Source organism: Phyllobates terribilis, unplaced genomic scaffold, assembly GCF_046119375.1.
Source record: "Phyllobates terribilis strain yellow unplaced genomic scaffold, ASM4611937v1 Scaffold_115__1_contigs__length_5345438, whole genome shotgun sequence".
NCBI classification, from domain to species: Eukaryota; Metazoa; Chordata; class Amphibia; order Anura; family Dendrobatidae; genus Phyllobates; species Phyllobates terribilis.
Genome location: NW_027362875.1, coordinates 3,573,030 through 3,590,444, shown reverse-complemented (window position 1 = coordinate 3,590,444; position 17,415 = coordinate 3,573,030). Strand labels below are relative to the sequence as shown.

The 17,415-nt window shown below is 44.3% G+C and overlaps 1 protein-coding gene across 1 annotated transcript in view; it reads right to left on the bottom strand.

Moving 5' to 3' along the window:
* Nucleotides 1–11,111: 11,111 nt before the first annotated feature.
* Nucleotides 11,112–17,415, bottom strand: part of LOC141201406 (uncharacterized) — an 81,036-nt gene continuing 74,732 nt past the window's right edge. The window contains exon 7 of the mRNA XM_073663397.1: nt 11,112–11,287. Coding sequence (XP_073519498.1) covers nt 11,112–11,287 — 176 coding nt within the window. The remainder of the gene's footprint in view (nt 11,288–17,415) is intronic.

Sequence of the window (17,415 nt, the reverse complement as noted above, 5' to 3'; positions counted from 1 at the left end):
TTAAGAATGCTGATGCGGTCCAGCAGTTAATTGATGCGCTACAACTACCCAAACAAGTAGCTGTCATAAAGGTAAGAGCACATACCAGACGCACCGACCAGGTAAGCAGAGGTAACGCAATGGCAGATGCAGCGGCAAAAACAGCAGCCTGTAAGCCGCAACAAGGGTCAACAGTACGTCAGTTAAGTGCCCCTAAAAACCCCTTTGTGTCGGAGGACATCTTATCCCAAATGCAGGCTCAGGCTCAAAAGGAGGAGGTTGATAAGTGGTTAAAGGAAGGAGCATGCCTGAATGAAGCAAATGGGGTATGGGGGAAAGGGACACGACGATGCCTTCCAAGGGCACTGTACCCAGCAGCTGCCCAGATACTACATGGGCCGACACACCAATCTAAAACGGGTGTGATGAGTGTGATGCAGAAACATTGGGTGGCACCAGGATTCTCCACCTGTATTGAAAACCTGGTACAAGGGTGCATGATATGTGCTACACATAATCAGGGTAGAGTAGTTAAAACACCACCCAAACACCCCCCCCGGCCCCTCTATCCATTCCAGAGACTGCAAATTGATTATATTCAGCTGCCAAAGTCAGGATCATGGGAATATGTGTTGGTCTGTATTGATTTGTTCTCAGGATGGCCAGAGGCTTTCCTGATTGCCAAAGCCACGGCTGCGGCAACCGCAAAGAAACTGCTTGCGGAGGTGGTCTGCAGGTATGGGGTACCAGAGGTAATTGAGAGTGACAGAGGTATACACTTCACAGGTGAAATAATGAATGAAGTCATGTCAGCTCTAGGAATTCAACAAGCATTCCACACCCCATATCACCCACAAAGTAGTGGAAAAGTGGAAAGACTGAATGGGACATTGAAATTAAAAATTCAGAAAGCCATGGCTGAGACAGGAAAACCATGGCCGGACTGTTTACCGCTTGCTCTGTTTTCAGTAAGATACACGCCTAATAAAAAGACTGGACTCTCTCCATATGAGATATTGTTTGGCAACGTACCCAGCCTAGGGTGTTTCTATCCGCAAGCATTAGAAATGAACAACCATGTGCTAAGTTCCTATGTAAGGGCTTTACACAAAAAGATTAAGCAAGTACATGATAATGTCTTCAGTTCTCTTCCAGATCCAGATCAAGACTCTAGCAGCCATACGCTGCAACCTGGAGACTGGGTGGTTATAAAAAGACACGTGAGGAAAAGCCTAGATCCACGGTTTGACGGACCCTTTCAAGTTCTGCTGACCACAAGTACAGCCGTTAAGCTAGAGGGAAAAGAGACCTGGATCCATGCGTCCCATTGCAAAAAGATACTAGGAGAACCAGCGGACAAAGAATGAAGACATTGTTTATACTTACCTGCATCCTTACAACCACAGGTGCATGGACTAGGTTGAGCGCCACAGATGGAGATGACAATAGATTCATTAGACACTATCTTGCTCTAATCGATGGACTAAAGGAGCAAAACCAGACCATTGCTAATTGTTGGATATGTACACATGCCCCTGTGACATCCACTATCATACCCTTTCTCGCTGTTCCAGTCTCATGGGAAGAGATAAACTTTTGGGTGAACTGTTCAGATACTTGGGCCAATAATTCCACACAGAGATTTTCCTTTCTAAATCCCGCAAATTGGTTTAAAGGTATCGGTGGGTGGTTGGCTGGTATAGTACAAGCTATTTTACAGGTTTTGCTAATGTGTCTTGCGGTTTATTTGGTTTTTAAGCTTTTTCTAATGTGTATTCAGCGTTGTACTAAAAGAAAACATAGAGATTCGTATTGATAACTGAAGGAACAAAAGGATGGAATGTTATAGCAGAAGATGGAGTCCCTCAAGTTTAAAGGCCCCATCTATGCTATATAAGTCTGACAGTTATTTTAGGTAAAAACAACAGCAAGCTGAAATGTTCCTTCTTGTATCAATAGCGTGTCCTTGCTAAGAAGATAAAGTGTACTCCCTGGCCAGATATTTCATCTTGTAGCAATAATGTGTTCTTGCAAGAAGATAAAATGGCCTTGCTAACCAGATAAGTCTAATTAAATATTTTAAAGCATACAGAAACTAGCTTTTTTCGCTTGTTCAGCTAAACTGTATAATCGAACCATATATGGCAAATCCGTTTCCTGCCTTCAGGGTGTATATTAGCCCTGTGTTTTGTAATAAAGTTTAGAGTATGTTTAGACACAAACATCCTGTCCTGTGTCTTCTTCTCTCCGATATCGTAATCCAAAGGATAGAAGACCAAGAATGCAGTGACGACAGTGGCGAAGAGGATTCTGGATTTGTGGCTCCTTAAAAGTTATGTGTCATTCAGACACAAAGGGGGGCATGTTGGAGGCCAACAGGTACAATATATATATATCATAGGAATGACTGAACTCTGTATTGAATTTGAGTGCTGGATATTTCCAGGACTCTATCAAGAGATACTAGGTACAAGGTTGTGAACCTGCTAGGCGAGAAGGCCGGTGTTCTTTGTGTGATGTCCTTTGTTTTAGTGATAAAGTAAAGGTTGCATCTACATATGGAATGAGTATAGGCCCTCCAGCCTCTTGGATGATACAGGTACACACACCTTCTGTGGTGAACTTGAATACAGATCCTGTTTGTCACCTAGTGTAATCTACATATGTACACTGCCCCTCTGGACTTGAATTGCATACCATTGCTCCTGAGGTATACATCCTGTCTCCAGCCTATGGATATGTATATTGGTGCACAATGCTTTTGATGAACATCTTGGAGCCAGCCCAAATGGAGTTGAACCTGTCCTACACAAGGACTTTCTTCCAGAAGTACAAGAGTGCCATCTGCAGGAAGGTGTTGACCAATGCAGCCAATGACAATGCTCATACTACCCTGAAGATGATTGGATATTTGCCACAGAAGATACCGGAGAAGAAGGGCGGAGTCGGGGGTTGTATGTGGGTGTGGATGTGAAATTTTTAGTATAAATGAAGTAGAGTCAAGACTATCTCTCTCTCTCTGCCATGAAGGATCATTGCTAAGTATACTTATAATTGTATTTGTATTTTCTCTAATTAGAGGACATTGAAGAAAGGTTCTATTGTGAAATTGTTGATTGAATTGCCTTATTATTATCTTATTTTTCTTGCTATTAAACATTTGTATTATTTTCCCAAACTTGAGTTATTGATTATATAGGAAAGGTTCAGGACAGGATATAGAACGGGAAATCACAACCTACAATCCTTGTATATATTTTTACTAAACACTGCCTCCATTTTGGATTAAATATAAAATTTATTAGTTCTGTTTGTTTTGTCCTGTAATCATTCCCTTCACCGAAGCCATATATGCTACCAAAATACAGTCGTCCGGCCAGGCCTGCATTATATTTCAAACTCGGCCGGTGGTGGCAGAGAATAATAATAATTGGGCTATCGTGAAGCTGATAGTGACCGTACGGAGGGCGTAAACACGTATTCCATGTTTTGGAACCCAGAGGTGTGACGTCATGCTCACTGGTCACTCGCCAATACCCACGTAGCGAGCAGTCTGGATTGCGTGCTCGAGATTCTGGACGAAATACTGACAGCGTGACGGCAACGGCGAAATATTGCGTGATCTCCCCAGTGTCGTCGATGTGGAGTTCCTGACAAATTGGTGGCAAGCGGTGGGATATAACAGAACATCAGTGGCTGGATTGAGCAATCATTCCTGTCACTAAAAACTTGCACGATTCTTGCGAGAATTCTGTGCAAAGATTTAAGAAATCAGACTCAGTGTTTTAATATTTTTTATCTGGGACATTACTATATGTCGCATGCACATCGGACTGCGTTATACCAACTACAGTCACTCCGCAATACCGTCATAAAACCAGCTGACAAGGGAGGGAACATCGTTCTGTGGCCTCATCAAAAGTACGAGAGAGAGGCGTTGCGTCAACTCAAAGATGAAGACACTTACTCTAAATTATCCTATAATCCGACAGCCTCCTTCTCTGCTGTCCTTTAGGGAATCTTGACACGTGTCTGTGAGCGGGGTACGATAGATAAAGGGACTGTTGAGGCTTTAACCGTATGTTTTCCTAAGACAGCAACATTCTATCTGCTTCCAAAGATCCACAAGGATACCGTCAACCCACCGGGACGTCCGATCGTGTCCGGAGGAGGGGGTGTGCGCGTGCGTGGCGGTGCTCCGTTCCCTTGTGCCCGGGCCCGGCTGTCTCAATGCTGCCAGTGCGCTCCTGCGATGTGTCATTGATGCATTCGCCGACGCGCGTGCGGTGGGCATGACGGCCGGGACTCGCGCGGCGGGGGGGCGGGACTCCGGACCCACGCGCCGCTAATCCCCCAATAGGTGGTTAGTATTGTGGTCACATGCTCATGTAGGGGAGCACATTAGGAATGTCCTTGTGGCACTCTAGCACACGCGTACCTTGAAGAAGGCAGACAAAACGCACGTCTGTTCAACCACCACCTGCACACCAGGGATCCTTCTGGATCAGAGGGCTTTACATTTTGAACCATTTAGGTGAGTGGCAGCGCTGGGAGTAGTAGAATAAGGAACGGAATCTTCCATTTGCCCTGGTCCATTTGGACCTTTCCAACTTCAGGAAATTCTCCTGCCAGTGATGCTGCATCAGTAACAACCTCACTGATTTATAATTATTGCCACACATCTCTGAAACCTCAGGTTGTGTGTCCCTGGTCGGCTAGAACAGGGTTCCCCAACTCCAGTCCTCAAGGCCCACCAACAGGTCATGTTTTCAGGATTTCCTTAGTATTGCACAGGTGATGGAATTATTGCCTGTGCTGATGATGGAATTATCACCTGTGCAATACTAAGGAAATCCTGAAAACATGACCTGTTGGTGGGCCTTGAGGACTGGAGTTGGGGAACCCTGGGCTAGAAACCCTGCATTTTACACTGTGTGCCGAATTATTAGGAAAGTTGTATTTTAGAGGATTATTTTTATTATTGATCAACAACTATGTTCTCAATCAACCCAAAAGACTCATAAATATCCAAGCTTAATATTTTTGGAAGTTGGAATGTTTTTTTTTTTAGATTTGGCTATCTTAGGAGGATATCTGTTTGTGCAGGTAACTATTACTGTGCAGAATTATTAGGGAACTTAATAAATACCAAATATAATCCCATCTCACTTGTTTATTTTCACCAGGTAAACCAATATCAGTGCACAAAATTTAGAAATAAACATTTCTGACATGCAAAACCAAAAATCCAAAAAATTAGTGATCAATATAGCCATCTTTATATGATGACACTCAGCAGCCTCCATCCATAGATTCTGCCAGTTGCTTGATGTGTTTTCGATCAACATTGTGTGCAGCAGCCACCACAGCCTCCCAGACACTGTTCTGAGAGGTGTACTGTTTTCCCTCCCTGTACATCTCACATTTTATGATGGACCACAGGTTCTCTATGGGGTTCAGATCAGGTGAACAAGGGGGCCGTCATTATTTTTTCTTCTTTTAGACCTTTACTGGCCAGCCACGCCGTGGAGTAGTCGGATGCATGTGATGGAGCAATGTCCTGCATGAAAATCATGTTTTTCTTGAACGATACCGACTTCTTCCTGTACCACTGCTTGAAGAAGTTGTCTTCCAGAAACTAGCAGTAGGTCTGGGAGTTGAGCTTCACTCCATCCTCAACCCGAAAAGTTCCCACAAGTTCACCTTTGATGATACCAGCCCATACCAGTACTCCACTGGAGTGGAGCTCTCTGCCCTTTACTGATCCAGCCTCTGGCCCATCCATCTGGCCCATCAAGAGTCACTCTCATTTCATCAGTCCATAAAACCTTTGAAAGATCAGTCTTAAGATATTTCTTGGCCCATTCTTCACATTTTATCTTATGTTTCTTGTTCAAAAGTGGTCGTTTTTCAGCCTTCCTTACAGTGGCCATGTCCCTGAGTATCGCACACCTTGTGCTTTTTGATACTCCAGTAACGTTGCAGCTCTGAAATATGGCAAAACTGGTGGCGAATGGCATCTTGGCCGTTTCACGCTTGATTTTCCTCAATTCATGGGCAGTTATTTTGCGCCTTTTTCGTCCAACACGCTTCTTGCGACCCTGTTGGCTATTTGCCATGAAACGCTTGATTGTTCTGTGATCACGTTTCAAAAGTTTGGAAATTTCAAGACTGCTGCATCCCTCTGCAGACATCTCACAATTTTGGACTTTTCAGAGCCCGTCAAATCTCTCTTCTGACCCATTTTGCCAAAGGAAAGGAAGTTGCCTAATAATTAAGAACACATCATATAGGGTGTTGATGTCATTAGTCAACACCGCTCCTCATTACAGAGATGCACATCACCAGATTTACTTAATTGCTAGTTGGCTCTCAAGCCTCTGCAGCTTGGAGTAGGACAACATGTATAAAAAATATGTGATCGAAATACTAATTTGCCTAATAATTCGGCACACAGTGTATAGCTCCCATCCTATTTATATGAAGTTATTGGTATATTTTATCATGTAATTTGTATTTAATAAAATGATGCTTTTACTGCCGCAATACTCATTTGTTCTCCTCTTTTCTTCTACATTACTATATGTGTAGCTGTTGCATCCCCTTCCCTTCTCTTGTTTTTCTGTCCTATCTTTTATTTGGCAACAATGGCTACACATGGAGAGCCCTGGTATCACCAGCAGTCCAAGGACGTTTTTACTGCCCTCTGTGAGCTGAGACAGATTGACCCCACAGGCAAACCAGGCACCAAATGATTACTGAACTGTTGCAAGGTGCTGCAGAGCCTGACCAACAGCAGAGCCCTGGTGATGGGGCGGCCAGCCAAGGCCCCTGCTGCAGGAGTCCCACCTGTGACTGCCAGCCATACCCGCAGCCAGGGTAGTGTGGACCCGCACCTGCAGATGGCCCTGGAGCCGCTCGCCGCAGACAATCATAATGGACTGCTGCAGCTCATCCTGAAGTTTCCAGGAGCGAGCATATCAACAGGCAAAAACTGACCGAGAAACTGACCGACAAAACCAGCTGGAGCTAGCCCGAATCCAACTGCAGACATCCTCCACACAGACCTGTGAATCCAAGAGTGCTAACTGTTTTAAACCCCGTCCTGAGCATTTCCCTGTGATGGAAATGGATGGGGACTTGGACACATTTCTGCGAGGCTTTGAAAAGGCCTGCAGACAGTATCAGTTGCTAAAGGACCAGTGGGCAAGGTACTTAACTCCAGGGCTCAGTGAAAAGCCCTGGAGGTGTTTGCTTCTCTCCCTCGAGAACAAGATGGAGACTACGAGGCCGTCAAGCAGGCCCTGATAAAAAAAGTACCAGCTGACTCCAGAGGTTTACCAAAAAAAGTTCAGAGCCCTCCAACGTGGACAACATGATAGCTACAGTGACATGATAGACGGGCTCAGAATCAACTTTGAGTAGTGGATCCAAGGACTGTCAGTCACCACCTTCGAGGACCTGAAGGATCTGATGGTGAAAGACCAGTTTCTTCATCTTTGCCCACTGGAAATGCAATAGTTTATGTTTGACCGGGAGCCGAAGGAAGCCACCAAAGCAGCCCAGATCGCGGATGTCTATGAGGCCAACCGCACTCCAGAGGTGCGGAAGTCAGCCGCCGCCAGTGGGAAAGGGGGTAAATCTACTGTACAACTATCCCCAGTGTTCCAGCCAACCGGCCCTCAGCGGGTTCTGCCCCATCTTCCAGCACCTGGACTGCATTTAACTCCCGTAAGTGCTATACTTGTGATCAAATGGGTCACATCAGTCTTGTCTGCCTGGAGAGGCAGAAAATGGACATCACACCTGAGGCCCCAGGGTCTACTGCAGCTATTCTTTTTGTGGGTGGGGTGGTTGGCAGGGCCCGGGAGAACTTACAACCTATTACTGTGGGCAGCACCATTACTGTTGGCCTTAAGGACACTGGCGCAGAATGTATCCTCATCCGCCCTGAGTTCGTGTTACCCGAAGAATTCATTCCTGGGAAGACCCTGACTGTCACCAGGTTTGGGGGTGTTCGCCATCCCATACTGATGGCCCGAGTTTTCCTGGACTGGGGTGCGGGGAGGGGTGTAAGGGAAGTAGGGGTGTTGGAGAATCTCCCCACTAATGTGCTATTGGGAACTGATCTGGGACGGTTGGTTGCCCGATGCATTCCTGGCAACTTTCCCAGATCTGATCTGTCATGTAATGCAACTGTCAAAAATGTCAATGTGATGTATAATAAAAATGTGTGTTGTGGTAAATGGGAACTCAGCCACCCCACCCCGCGGAGTGATGCGGCTGAGGATCCCCTAAAGTGAGCCAGCATAAGTGCTATGGGCAATGGGAGCAGGCACGGACACCAGGAAGCAAGTTGTCCCGTGCAGGTGACCAGTGTCACGCCAGATAGTGGGATGGTCAATGGTAGCTGCCCCATGACTAGCACGGCTCCAGAAGTGATGATAAAGGATGGGGAGAAACACGGGAATCATAGGGAAAGTGGTTCTGTGCCACTGACCAGTGTCACGACGGACTGTGACATGGCCGGTCGTAGCTGTTCCATAGCTAGCCTGACCTCCCAGGTAGCCATGAGGGGTGGAAGGTTAGGCCCCACAACCAGGAAAGGTAAAAGGAAGGTGTGTCCCCCATCTGTTAGGAGTATGGGAGGAAGGCACCCATAGCCTGTCAGGTGTGGGGAAAACGTATCCCAAACCTGTCAGGGTGGTCAAATCAGCTGGAAGGGTGGGCTGGGAGATGGGCTTAAGGGGTGACCTGTAAGTCAGCCCCCGCGCCACCTCAAGGAGGGGGAGATGTCAGGGAGATATTGATGTCAGGAAAATATTCTTCCATATTTCCCTGACATGGATATTGACCATTTCTCCCTTTTGTCCGTACCAAGGTGCCTCCATAAAAATCTCAGCACAAAACCCCAATTAACACAGTCATGAGTAAGGCCTTAAACCAACTGCTGTCAGCCAAGAAGTGTTAGAAGCTACTTAGAATGCGAGCCTCTTGTCCCTGGATGATGCAGGGGGTGATTAAAACGCAGGATTGCCATAATTTGCGTGTAACTGGGAAAGCTTGTTTCCCGAGCTTCAAACAGAAATCTATAAACACTTCAACTCCGAAACTAAATATGAAATATTGTAAATTTCATACGTCCGACAATAACGGGACCTATATTTTTAGTGGCAGGGACAGCCGAGGAACATATACATAGTTTTTCATTGCTGTAAGCAAGAACAGGAAGCTGTAGCGCAAAAACACCAGAATAGCAGACTGCACCTATGCGATGTATGGTCTCTAAATGCAGGTAAAATCATAACAGAAAAAATGGTGTCGTTTGCAAGCTTCTGCTATCAACGAGCAATAAGTTATTGCAGAAGTTAGCGTTTTTAATTCAAATGTGCAGGCTGGAGACCAGCCCACATGATGTCACCGCAAGGGCCGTGTGGACAGATCTTCCCTTAGGTATAAGAGAACCCATGGAAAATACAGGAACATTCATTGCCAGGGGGTATAAGGATTATAAGCAACGGGTCGCATTCGATAACGCTCAAATCAAACTGAGGAGCCCCTCCTCCACCTATAATGAATCGTCTCAGTGATCGTATATTAAGTTATCTTCTTTTATCCTGTTTATTTTATGTAACTGCTTATGTATTTTAATCTCTCCTTTGTAGCATCCTTGTATATATTTTTCCTAAACACTGCCTTCATTTTGGATTAAATATAAAATATAATAGTTCTGTTTCTTTTGTCCTGTAATCGTTCCCTTCCCCCAAGCCATATACGCTACCAAAACTCAGGCGTCCGGCCAGGCCTGCATTATATTTCAAACTCGGCCGGTGGTGGCAGAGAATAATAATAATTGGGCTATCGTGAAGCTGACAATGACCGTACCGAGGGCGTAAACACATATTCCATGCTTTGGAACCCAGAGGTGTGACGCCATACGCTCACTGGTCGCTTGCCGATATCCACATAGTGAATAATCTGGATCATGTGCTCGCGATTCTGGACGAAATACTGACAGGGTGACGGCAACGGCAAGATATTGTGTGATCTCCCTGGTGTCGTCACTGTGGAGTTCCTGACACTATTGTAATCAATAAGGGAGACAGGGTGTACTCTTGTCTTGTTCCTCTGTGCAACAAAAATTGTTTAGACTTAGAGCCATTTGCTCCTATTTTGGCCTTTGGGTCCGAATAAAGCAATTGCACCCATTTTATAAATTTGTCACCAAAATCCATCTTCTGCAACGTAGCCCACAAATATTGCCATTCTCTACTGTCAAAAGCTTTAGCGGCATCCAAAGACAGGATCACTCTCTGACCAATATTATCAGCCCTTCCTTGCATATTAATATAAAGCCTTCTGGGATTGATCACAATAGACTTATTGAGCATAAATCCAGACTGATCGGGATGTATTATTGAGATTACTTTTGAGAGTTTGTTAGCAATAAGTTTGATGTCTAATGTTAAAAGAGAGATGGGTCTATGGGATGCCGGCAAGCTGGGTTCCTTGCCTTGTTTAGGTAATACCGTAATTATGGCTTCCTGCATGGATGTGGGCAATGATCCCCTCTCAAAACATAAATTGTATACCTCCAATAACACTGGTAGTAATACTTCCTTATATCTCTTATATAGTTCCACTGTCCATTCCTGATGCTTTATCGGTGGCCATTGAGCTCAGTGCCCATTCCCATTCTATAGCGATTCATCTAATAAATTCCGAGAGTCTTAAGGAAAGGACAGAGAGCTGAGCTTTATCTAGGAAAGTCTGTTCTTCTGAGGGTTGAACCCGAGAAGTGTACAGCTTTGCATAGTATTCCTCCAACACTTTCAGTATGTCCACTGTGGACTGTACCACATTACCCTCCCTAGTCTGCATTCTAGGTATAAAGGTGGAGATCCTCTGGGCGGCAGCTATCACAGATTATACAGGTGCATCTCACTAAATTAGAATATCATCAAAAAGTGAATTTATTTCAGTTCTTCAATCCAAAAAGTGAAACTCATATATTATACAGAGTCATTACAAACAGTGTGATCTATTTCAAGTGTTTATTTCTGTTAATGTTGATGATTATGGCTTACAGCCAATGAAAACACAAAAGTCAATATCTCAGTAAATTACAATAATTAACATACGTGACCTGCTTTATCCCCCTCTTCACAATATTGCATCTTTTGAAATGGCTTCTTCCTTCCTGCAGCTGCAATGTTCCCTGATTCAGCAGGTCCTGAGCTGCTTTCAGCCTGTTTTGCGCAGCCGGCGTTGGATCTGTAATCATCGCATTCTCCGCATCTCCCAATTCCTGAAACACCAATGGATCCTGCTGCTTAGTCCGGGATTTAGCTGCTGAGATTTCTGTTATAAATATTCCTCTAAGGTCGACCTTCATGGCTTCTCATACATATAAGATAGAAGTTGTATTTTAAATAATCACAAGATATTACATTTTCCCCTCAAAGGCTATAACTTGCATCCAAAAGGGGTTTAATTTCCCTGTGGGTCAGGGACGTGGCATGGCCGGACATGTGAGTGGACGTGCGGCAGAAGAACTCCGGGGATAAGTAGTGGATGGAGTCATCCAAGATGGTGCTGGCGCTTCTTCAGCAGGTACAAGAGCGGGAAAGTCGGTGGCTGCAGGCGCAGCACTTAGGCTCTAGCTGGCTTTGCTAGAGCTCCAGGCACAGCAGTTTGCATCGGCCGTGAGGCACATATATAAATTATTGAGGTGTCTAACCACATCTCTGCACTCTCAGAGGAATTTAACAATACTGCTGAAAATGACTGAAAGTTCCTGCGCCCTGCAGCCTCAGTCAGAATTCGCTACTTTCCATCATAACACAAATCAGCACATAACTGAGCCTACGATAAAGGATGTATTTATGGCTGTAACACAGTATGGATCTGCGCTATCTTCACTCAGCAGCCAGATGGGGGAGATCAAAGAGGAACTTTCTTATATGAGGCAAAGGCTACAAAAAGTTAATGACCGAACCAAAGTAGCAGAATTGGTGATCTGGTGGATAAACGTCCTCAAATTATCTGGGACAGCCAGAGACATGATCAACAAATTTTGGCCCTATTATCTAAGACAGATGATTTGGAGAACAGATTCAATCGAAATTACATAAGAGTGATCAGTGTCCCTGAAAAAACTGAGAGCAATAACCCTACTGAGTATTTTGAGAAATGACTGCGCTGATTGGAACTGAGTATCTGTCTCCGCTCTTTGCTTTGGAGAGGGCGCATAGAGTGCCATCCTGGCCACTGCCACCAAGGGCTCCTCCACGTCCAGTTTTAATGAAGCTGCTGCATTATAAAGACAGGCCATCGTTAAAGCTGGCCAAAATAAAGGAGACATTTCCATCAATGGCCAAAGAATTTCCTTTTCTCTGGATTACGCCATTGAAGTTACAAAACGCAGGGCACAGTTTCTAGCTGTAAAACGCCGATTGTGTAGCTTGCACACACCATACTCCATGCTTTACCCTGCGAAACTTAGGGTGGCGACTCTGGGAGAGACCTTTTTCTTTGGACATCGGAAATATGCACTCTACTGGATTAACCTAAATGAGCAGAGGATCCGTCAAAGTCAGCAACGTTGAACTTGAATAACTTAAGATTTATGCCATCGGTAAGTACCTGATTGACTGTTGGGGTCATATCCTTTATTATCTAACCCACGGCCCAGTGGACACACTTATCCTGTACTACATCCTACTCATGCAAGCCCTCAGAAATGTTTACCTTTCTTATTTTAGGTTGTTTGCTTGCCTCGTACACGGCTACAGGGTGGGCTGGTGCCTTCCTCCCTCCAGCTTACATGGATGGCTTTATGTTTGTGTTGAGTGAGTTTTTAGGGTTTCTGTTCCTATAATAAGCCACTCGGTTCTGCAACTAACAATAGTCAAATTGATTAAGTGGAAATATCTCAAAACTGGTTTGAAAAGGGAAGTTGAGGGCGTGATACTCTACAAATCATTGGTATTTTACATCTCCTACATGATTAGATATAATAAATGTGATTTTCCACACATATACAGCATCATAAAGTTACTGCTGTAACATATAGTCTCCAGTGAGACCTGCTATGGACTGTTACTACAAGGACAGATCGCTAAATACGACAAAACCAAAGAAACAAACCAAAACAACGATCAAAGAAGTCCTTAAGATGAATCTTATGTAAAAATATAATCTTTATTGAAAAATAGAAAAATGATTCAAACAGTAATGTGGCAATATAAGAATGAATGGCATGAAAGCCATGTGCAACAGTAGACAGGACATGCAGTCCACCCGGAACACAGCAATAAAGGTAAAGTCATATATACAAAGACACACATTTACAATATTAATCACTCCTATGATCCGAACCACTGCATAGTACTGCCTGCTAACATAGTGTATTTTCGGCATTAACTGATATTCATATATTAAACAGTGTCCCCAATTATCTTCAATAAGGAAATCTTAAGGAGGTGCTGCTGACCGGGTGGGCGCACGCCTGCCCCAACGCACGTTTCGGCGAACCTTCGTCAGGGGGCAGTGCTACAATATCTACTCAGTCTATTTAAATATGTGCCCATCAATCAGCTTCCGGTCAGCAGTACCTCCTTAAGATCTCCTTATTGAAGATAATTGGGGACACTGCTTAATATAAGAATATCAGTTAATGCCTAAATACACTATGTTAACAGGCAGTACTATGCAGTGGTTCAGATCATAAGAGTGATTAATATTGTAAATGTGTGTCTTGGTATATATCACTTTAAATGAGTGAAAAAGGTTTTTTTTCAGCTCACCTGTCCTCTTTGTGCATGGCAGCCATCCCAGGATAATCCAGTCAGTAATAAAAAATCCAGCACCAAAAGGTTACACTCCAACGAATTTCAAAATATTCATTAAAAGCATAGACAACCGACAGAAGAGAAAATGGCAGAAATAGCAGAGGTCCCAGACACCGGTTTACGCGTTTCAGGGCCAAATATATAGTCATAACCTAGTCTTATACCAGTGAGTCAGGGTTTTATATTGACCAAGTATTAAAAAAAAAATCGCCCCCGTCACATGATTCAGATTTTTCCACACCCAATCATTAAAAATCTTTTACCAGTACAAAATATACAAATTTAAAACCAACAATATAATGCTGACATTATACACAGTTAAAAGGTAAGTGAAAAGTATTAATAAAACAAGATTACATCTGTACGCTTATTTAAACCGGTGGGATGGGCGGTCTCCATCATCAGGATCCAGTGGGTTTCTCGGCTAAGCAGTTTCCGTCGCCAGGCTCCTTGCCTTCTGGGCTTACTGACGCTTTCCATTCCAAAAATTGAAAACCGCTCAAATCACCACCGTGCATTTGGTAAAAATTCTTTGCTATAGGTGGTGACAAAAATGGGGTTTTGATTCTCTTGTTTCTTTGGTCTTTTTTTCTGGAATTTTACCATGTCTGTTCTGGGGATTTTTTCCACAGCTTTTTTTGCTTTTTCCAAAGACCAACTCTGACAACCTCTTTCCCTTAAACGTGCACAGATTTCTCCTCTCTCTTCAATATATAGGATTCATGGTCACTGCAGTTTCTTTTAGATCTACACTGTGTGCAGAATTATTAGGCAAGTTGTATTTTAGAGGATTATTTTTATTATTGATCAACAACTATGTTCTCAATCAACCCAAAAGACTCATAAATATAGAAGCTTAATATTTTTGGAAGTTGGAGTGTTTTTTTTTTTTAGATTTGGCTATTTTAGGAGAATATCTGTTTGTGCAGGTAACTATTACTGTGCAGAATTATTAGGCAACTTAATAAAAACCAAATATAGTCCCACCTCACTTGTTTATTTTCACCAGGTAAACCAATATCAGTGCACAAAATTTAGAAATAAACATTTCTGACATGCAAAAACAAAAACTCAAAAAATTAGTGATCAGTATAGCCTCCTTTCTTTATGATGACACTCAACAGCCTTCCATCCATAGATTCTGTCAGTTGCTTGATCTGTTTTCGATCAACATTGCGTGCATCAGCCACCACAGCCTCCCAGACACTGTTCCGAGAGGTGTACTGTTTTCCCTCCCTATAGATCTCACATTTTATGATGGACCACAGGTTCTCTATGGGGTTCAGATCAGGTGAACAAGGGGGCCATGTCATTATTTGTTCTTCTTTTAGACCTTTACTGCCCAGCCACGCTGTGGAGTAGTTGGATGCATGTGATGGAGCATTGTCCTGCATGAAAATCATGTTTTTCTTGAACGATACTGACTTCTTCCTATACCACTGCTTGAAGAAGTTGTCTTCCAGAAACTGGCAGTAGGTCTGGGAGTTGAGCTTCACTCCATCCTCAACCCGCAAAGGTCCCACAAGTTCATCTTTGATGATACCAGCCAATACCAGTACCCCACCTCCACCTTGCTGGCGTCTGAGTCGGAGTGGAGCTCTCTGCCCTTTATTGTTCCAGCCTCTGGCCCATCCATCTGGCCCATCAAGAGTCACCCTCATTTCATCAGTCCATAAAACCTTTGGAAAATCAGTCTTAAGATATTTCTTGGCCGATTCTTGACGTTTTATCTTATGTTTCTTGTTCAAAAGTCGTTTTTCAGCCTTCCTTACCTTGGCCATGTCCCTGAGTATCGCACACCCTGTGCTTTTTGATACTCCAGTAACGTTGCACCTCTGAAATATGGCAAAACTGGTGGCGAATGGCATCTTGGCGGCTTCACGCTTGATTTTCCTCAATTCATGGGCAGTTATTTTGCGTCTTTTTTGGCCAACACGTTTCTTGTGACCCTGTTGGCTATCTGCCATGAAACAATTGATTGTTCGGTGATCACGCTTCAAAAGTTTGGAAATTTCAAGACTGCTGCATCCCTCTGCAAGACATCTCACAATTTTGAACTTTTCAGAGCCTGTCAAATCTCTCTTCTGACCCATTTTGCCAAAGGAAAGGAAGTTGCCTAATAATTAAGCACACCTTATATAGGGTGTTGATGTCATTAGACAACACCCTTCCTCATTACAGAGATGCACATCACCAGATTTACTTAATTGGTAGTTGGCTCTCAAACCTATGCAGCTTGGAGTAGGACAACATGTATAAAAAGTATTGATGTGATCAAAATACGCATTTGCCTAATAATTCTGCAGCGGTGTATATAATCCCCCCCTTGGAATATTAACCCTCACATGTCTGGGATGTGTTACCCATAGTTTCCTTGCAGAAAGTTATAGTATTTACCTTATTCCTGTCATCCACAGAGATCAATAAGTCCAAAAAACTGATGTTGGTTTTCTTATAGGTGTGAGTAAAAAAAAGGTTACAATTATTATTATTCAGGTAACTCATGAATTTTGAAATATCAGAAACGTCAGCAGACCAAATAATAATCAAATCATCCATATATCTAGCATAGCTGAATATACTTGACAGGAATGGGTTGTTATCAGAGAAAATGTTTGCATCCTCCCACCAAGACACAAATTAGCGAAAGAAGGAGAGAATTTCGCTCCCATGGATGCGCCTTACACTGCAAAAACATTTTTTTGTTGTACAGAAAATAATTGTGTCTGAGTAGGAAATCAAGGGCAATGAAAACAAAAGAAATCAAATCAGGGCTGTAGGTAGTGTTATGGATCCGGGTGGTGGAACCTCTGTGCTACGGTGCAAGGAGAGACCAGAGGGGCGTAACTAGGTATCAACTCGGACTGACCAAGGTTGCACGGCGGCTCAATCGACTCCGTGACCAGGGAAGGACCGAGCAGAGGGACCAGGTGCTACTCTGGGCCAAACCTTGTATGAGAGCAGGTGACTCCCACGGGTCAGAAAGCAGGGACTGACTGGTACAGCAGATGAGCACGGCAGGCAGGCTGATGGGTGATCTGGCTAGACGGACTGGCAGACACGGCAGGTAACAAGCTGGAGCCTCCAGGAAGGCTGGCTGGTAGGCACGGCAGGTAACAAGCAGGAGCCTCCAGGTAGGCTGACTGGTAGGCACGGCAGGTAACAAGCAGGAGCATCCAGGTAGGCTGGCTGGTAGGAACGGCAGGAAACAAGCAGGAGCCTCCAGGTAGGCTGACTGGTAGGCACGGCAGGTAACAGGCAGGTGCTTCCAGGTAAGCAGGTGGGCAGGGCCCATAGACAGACTGGCGGACTGGACTGTAGACAGACTGTAGGGCTGGAGAGTAGACAAGATGGCGGACAGGACTGGTAGTCAGGCTGGTGGACAGGACTGGTAGTCAGGCTGGCGGACTGGGCTGGTAGTCAGGCTAGCAGCGGGACCTGAGGGCTGAAGCAGAGTTTAACACACGAAGCTACAACCTTGCACGGGCACCTCCATTTTGGAGGAGGTGCCTTTTATATGAGAGGTCCTCCGGCCATTTTTTAAGGAGAAGCGGGGCGTGGATGTTCTCCCTGGGTTCCCAAG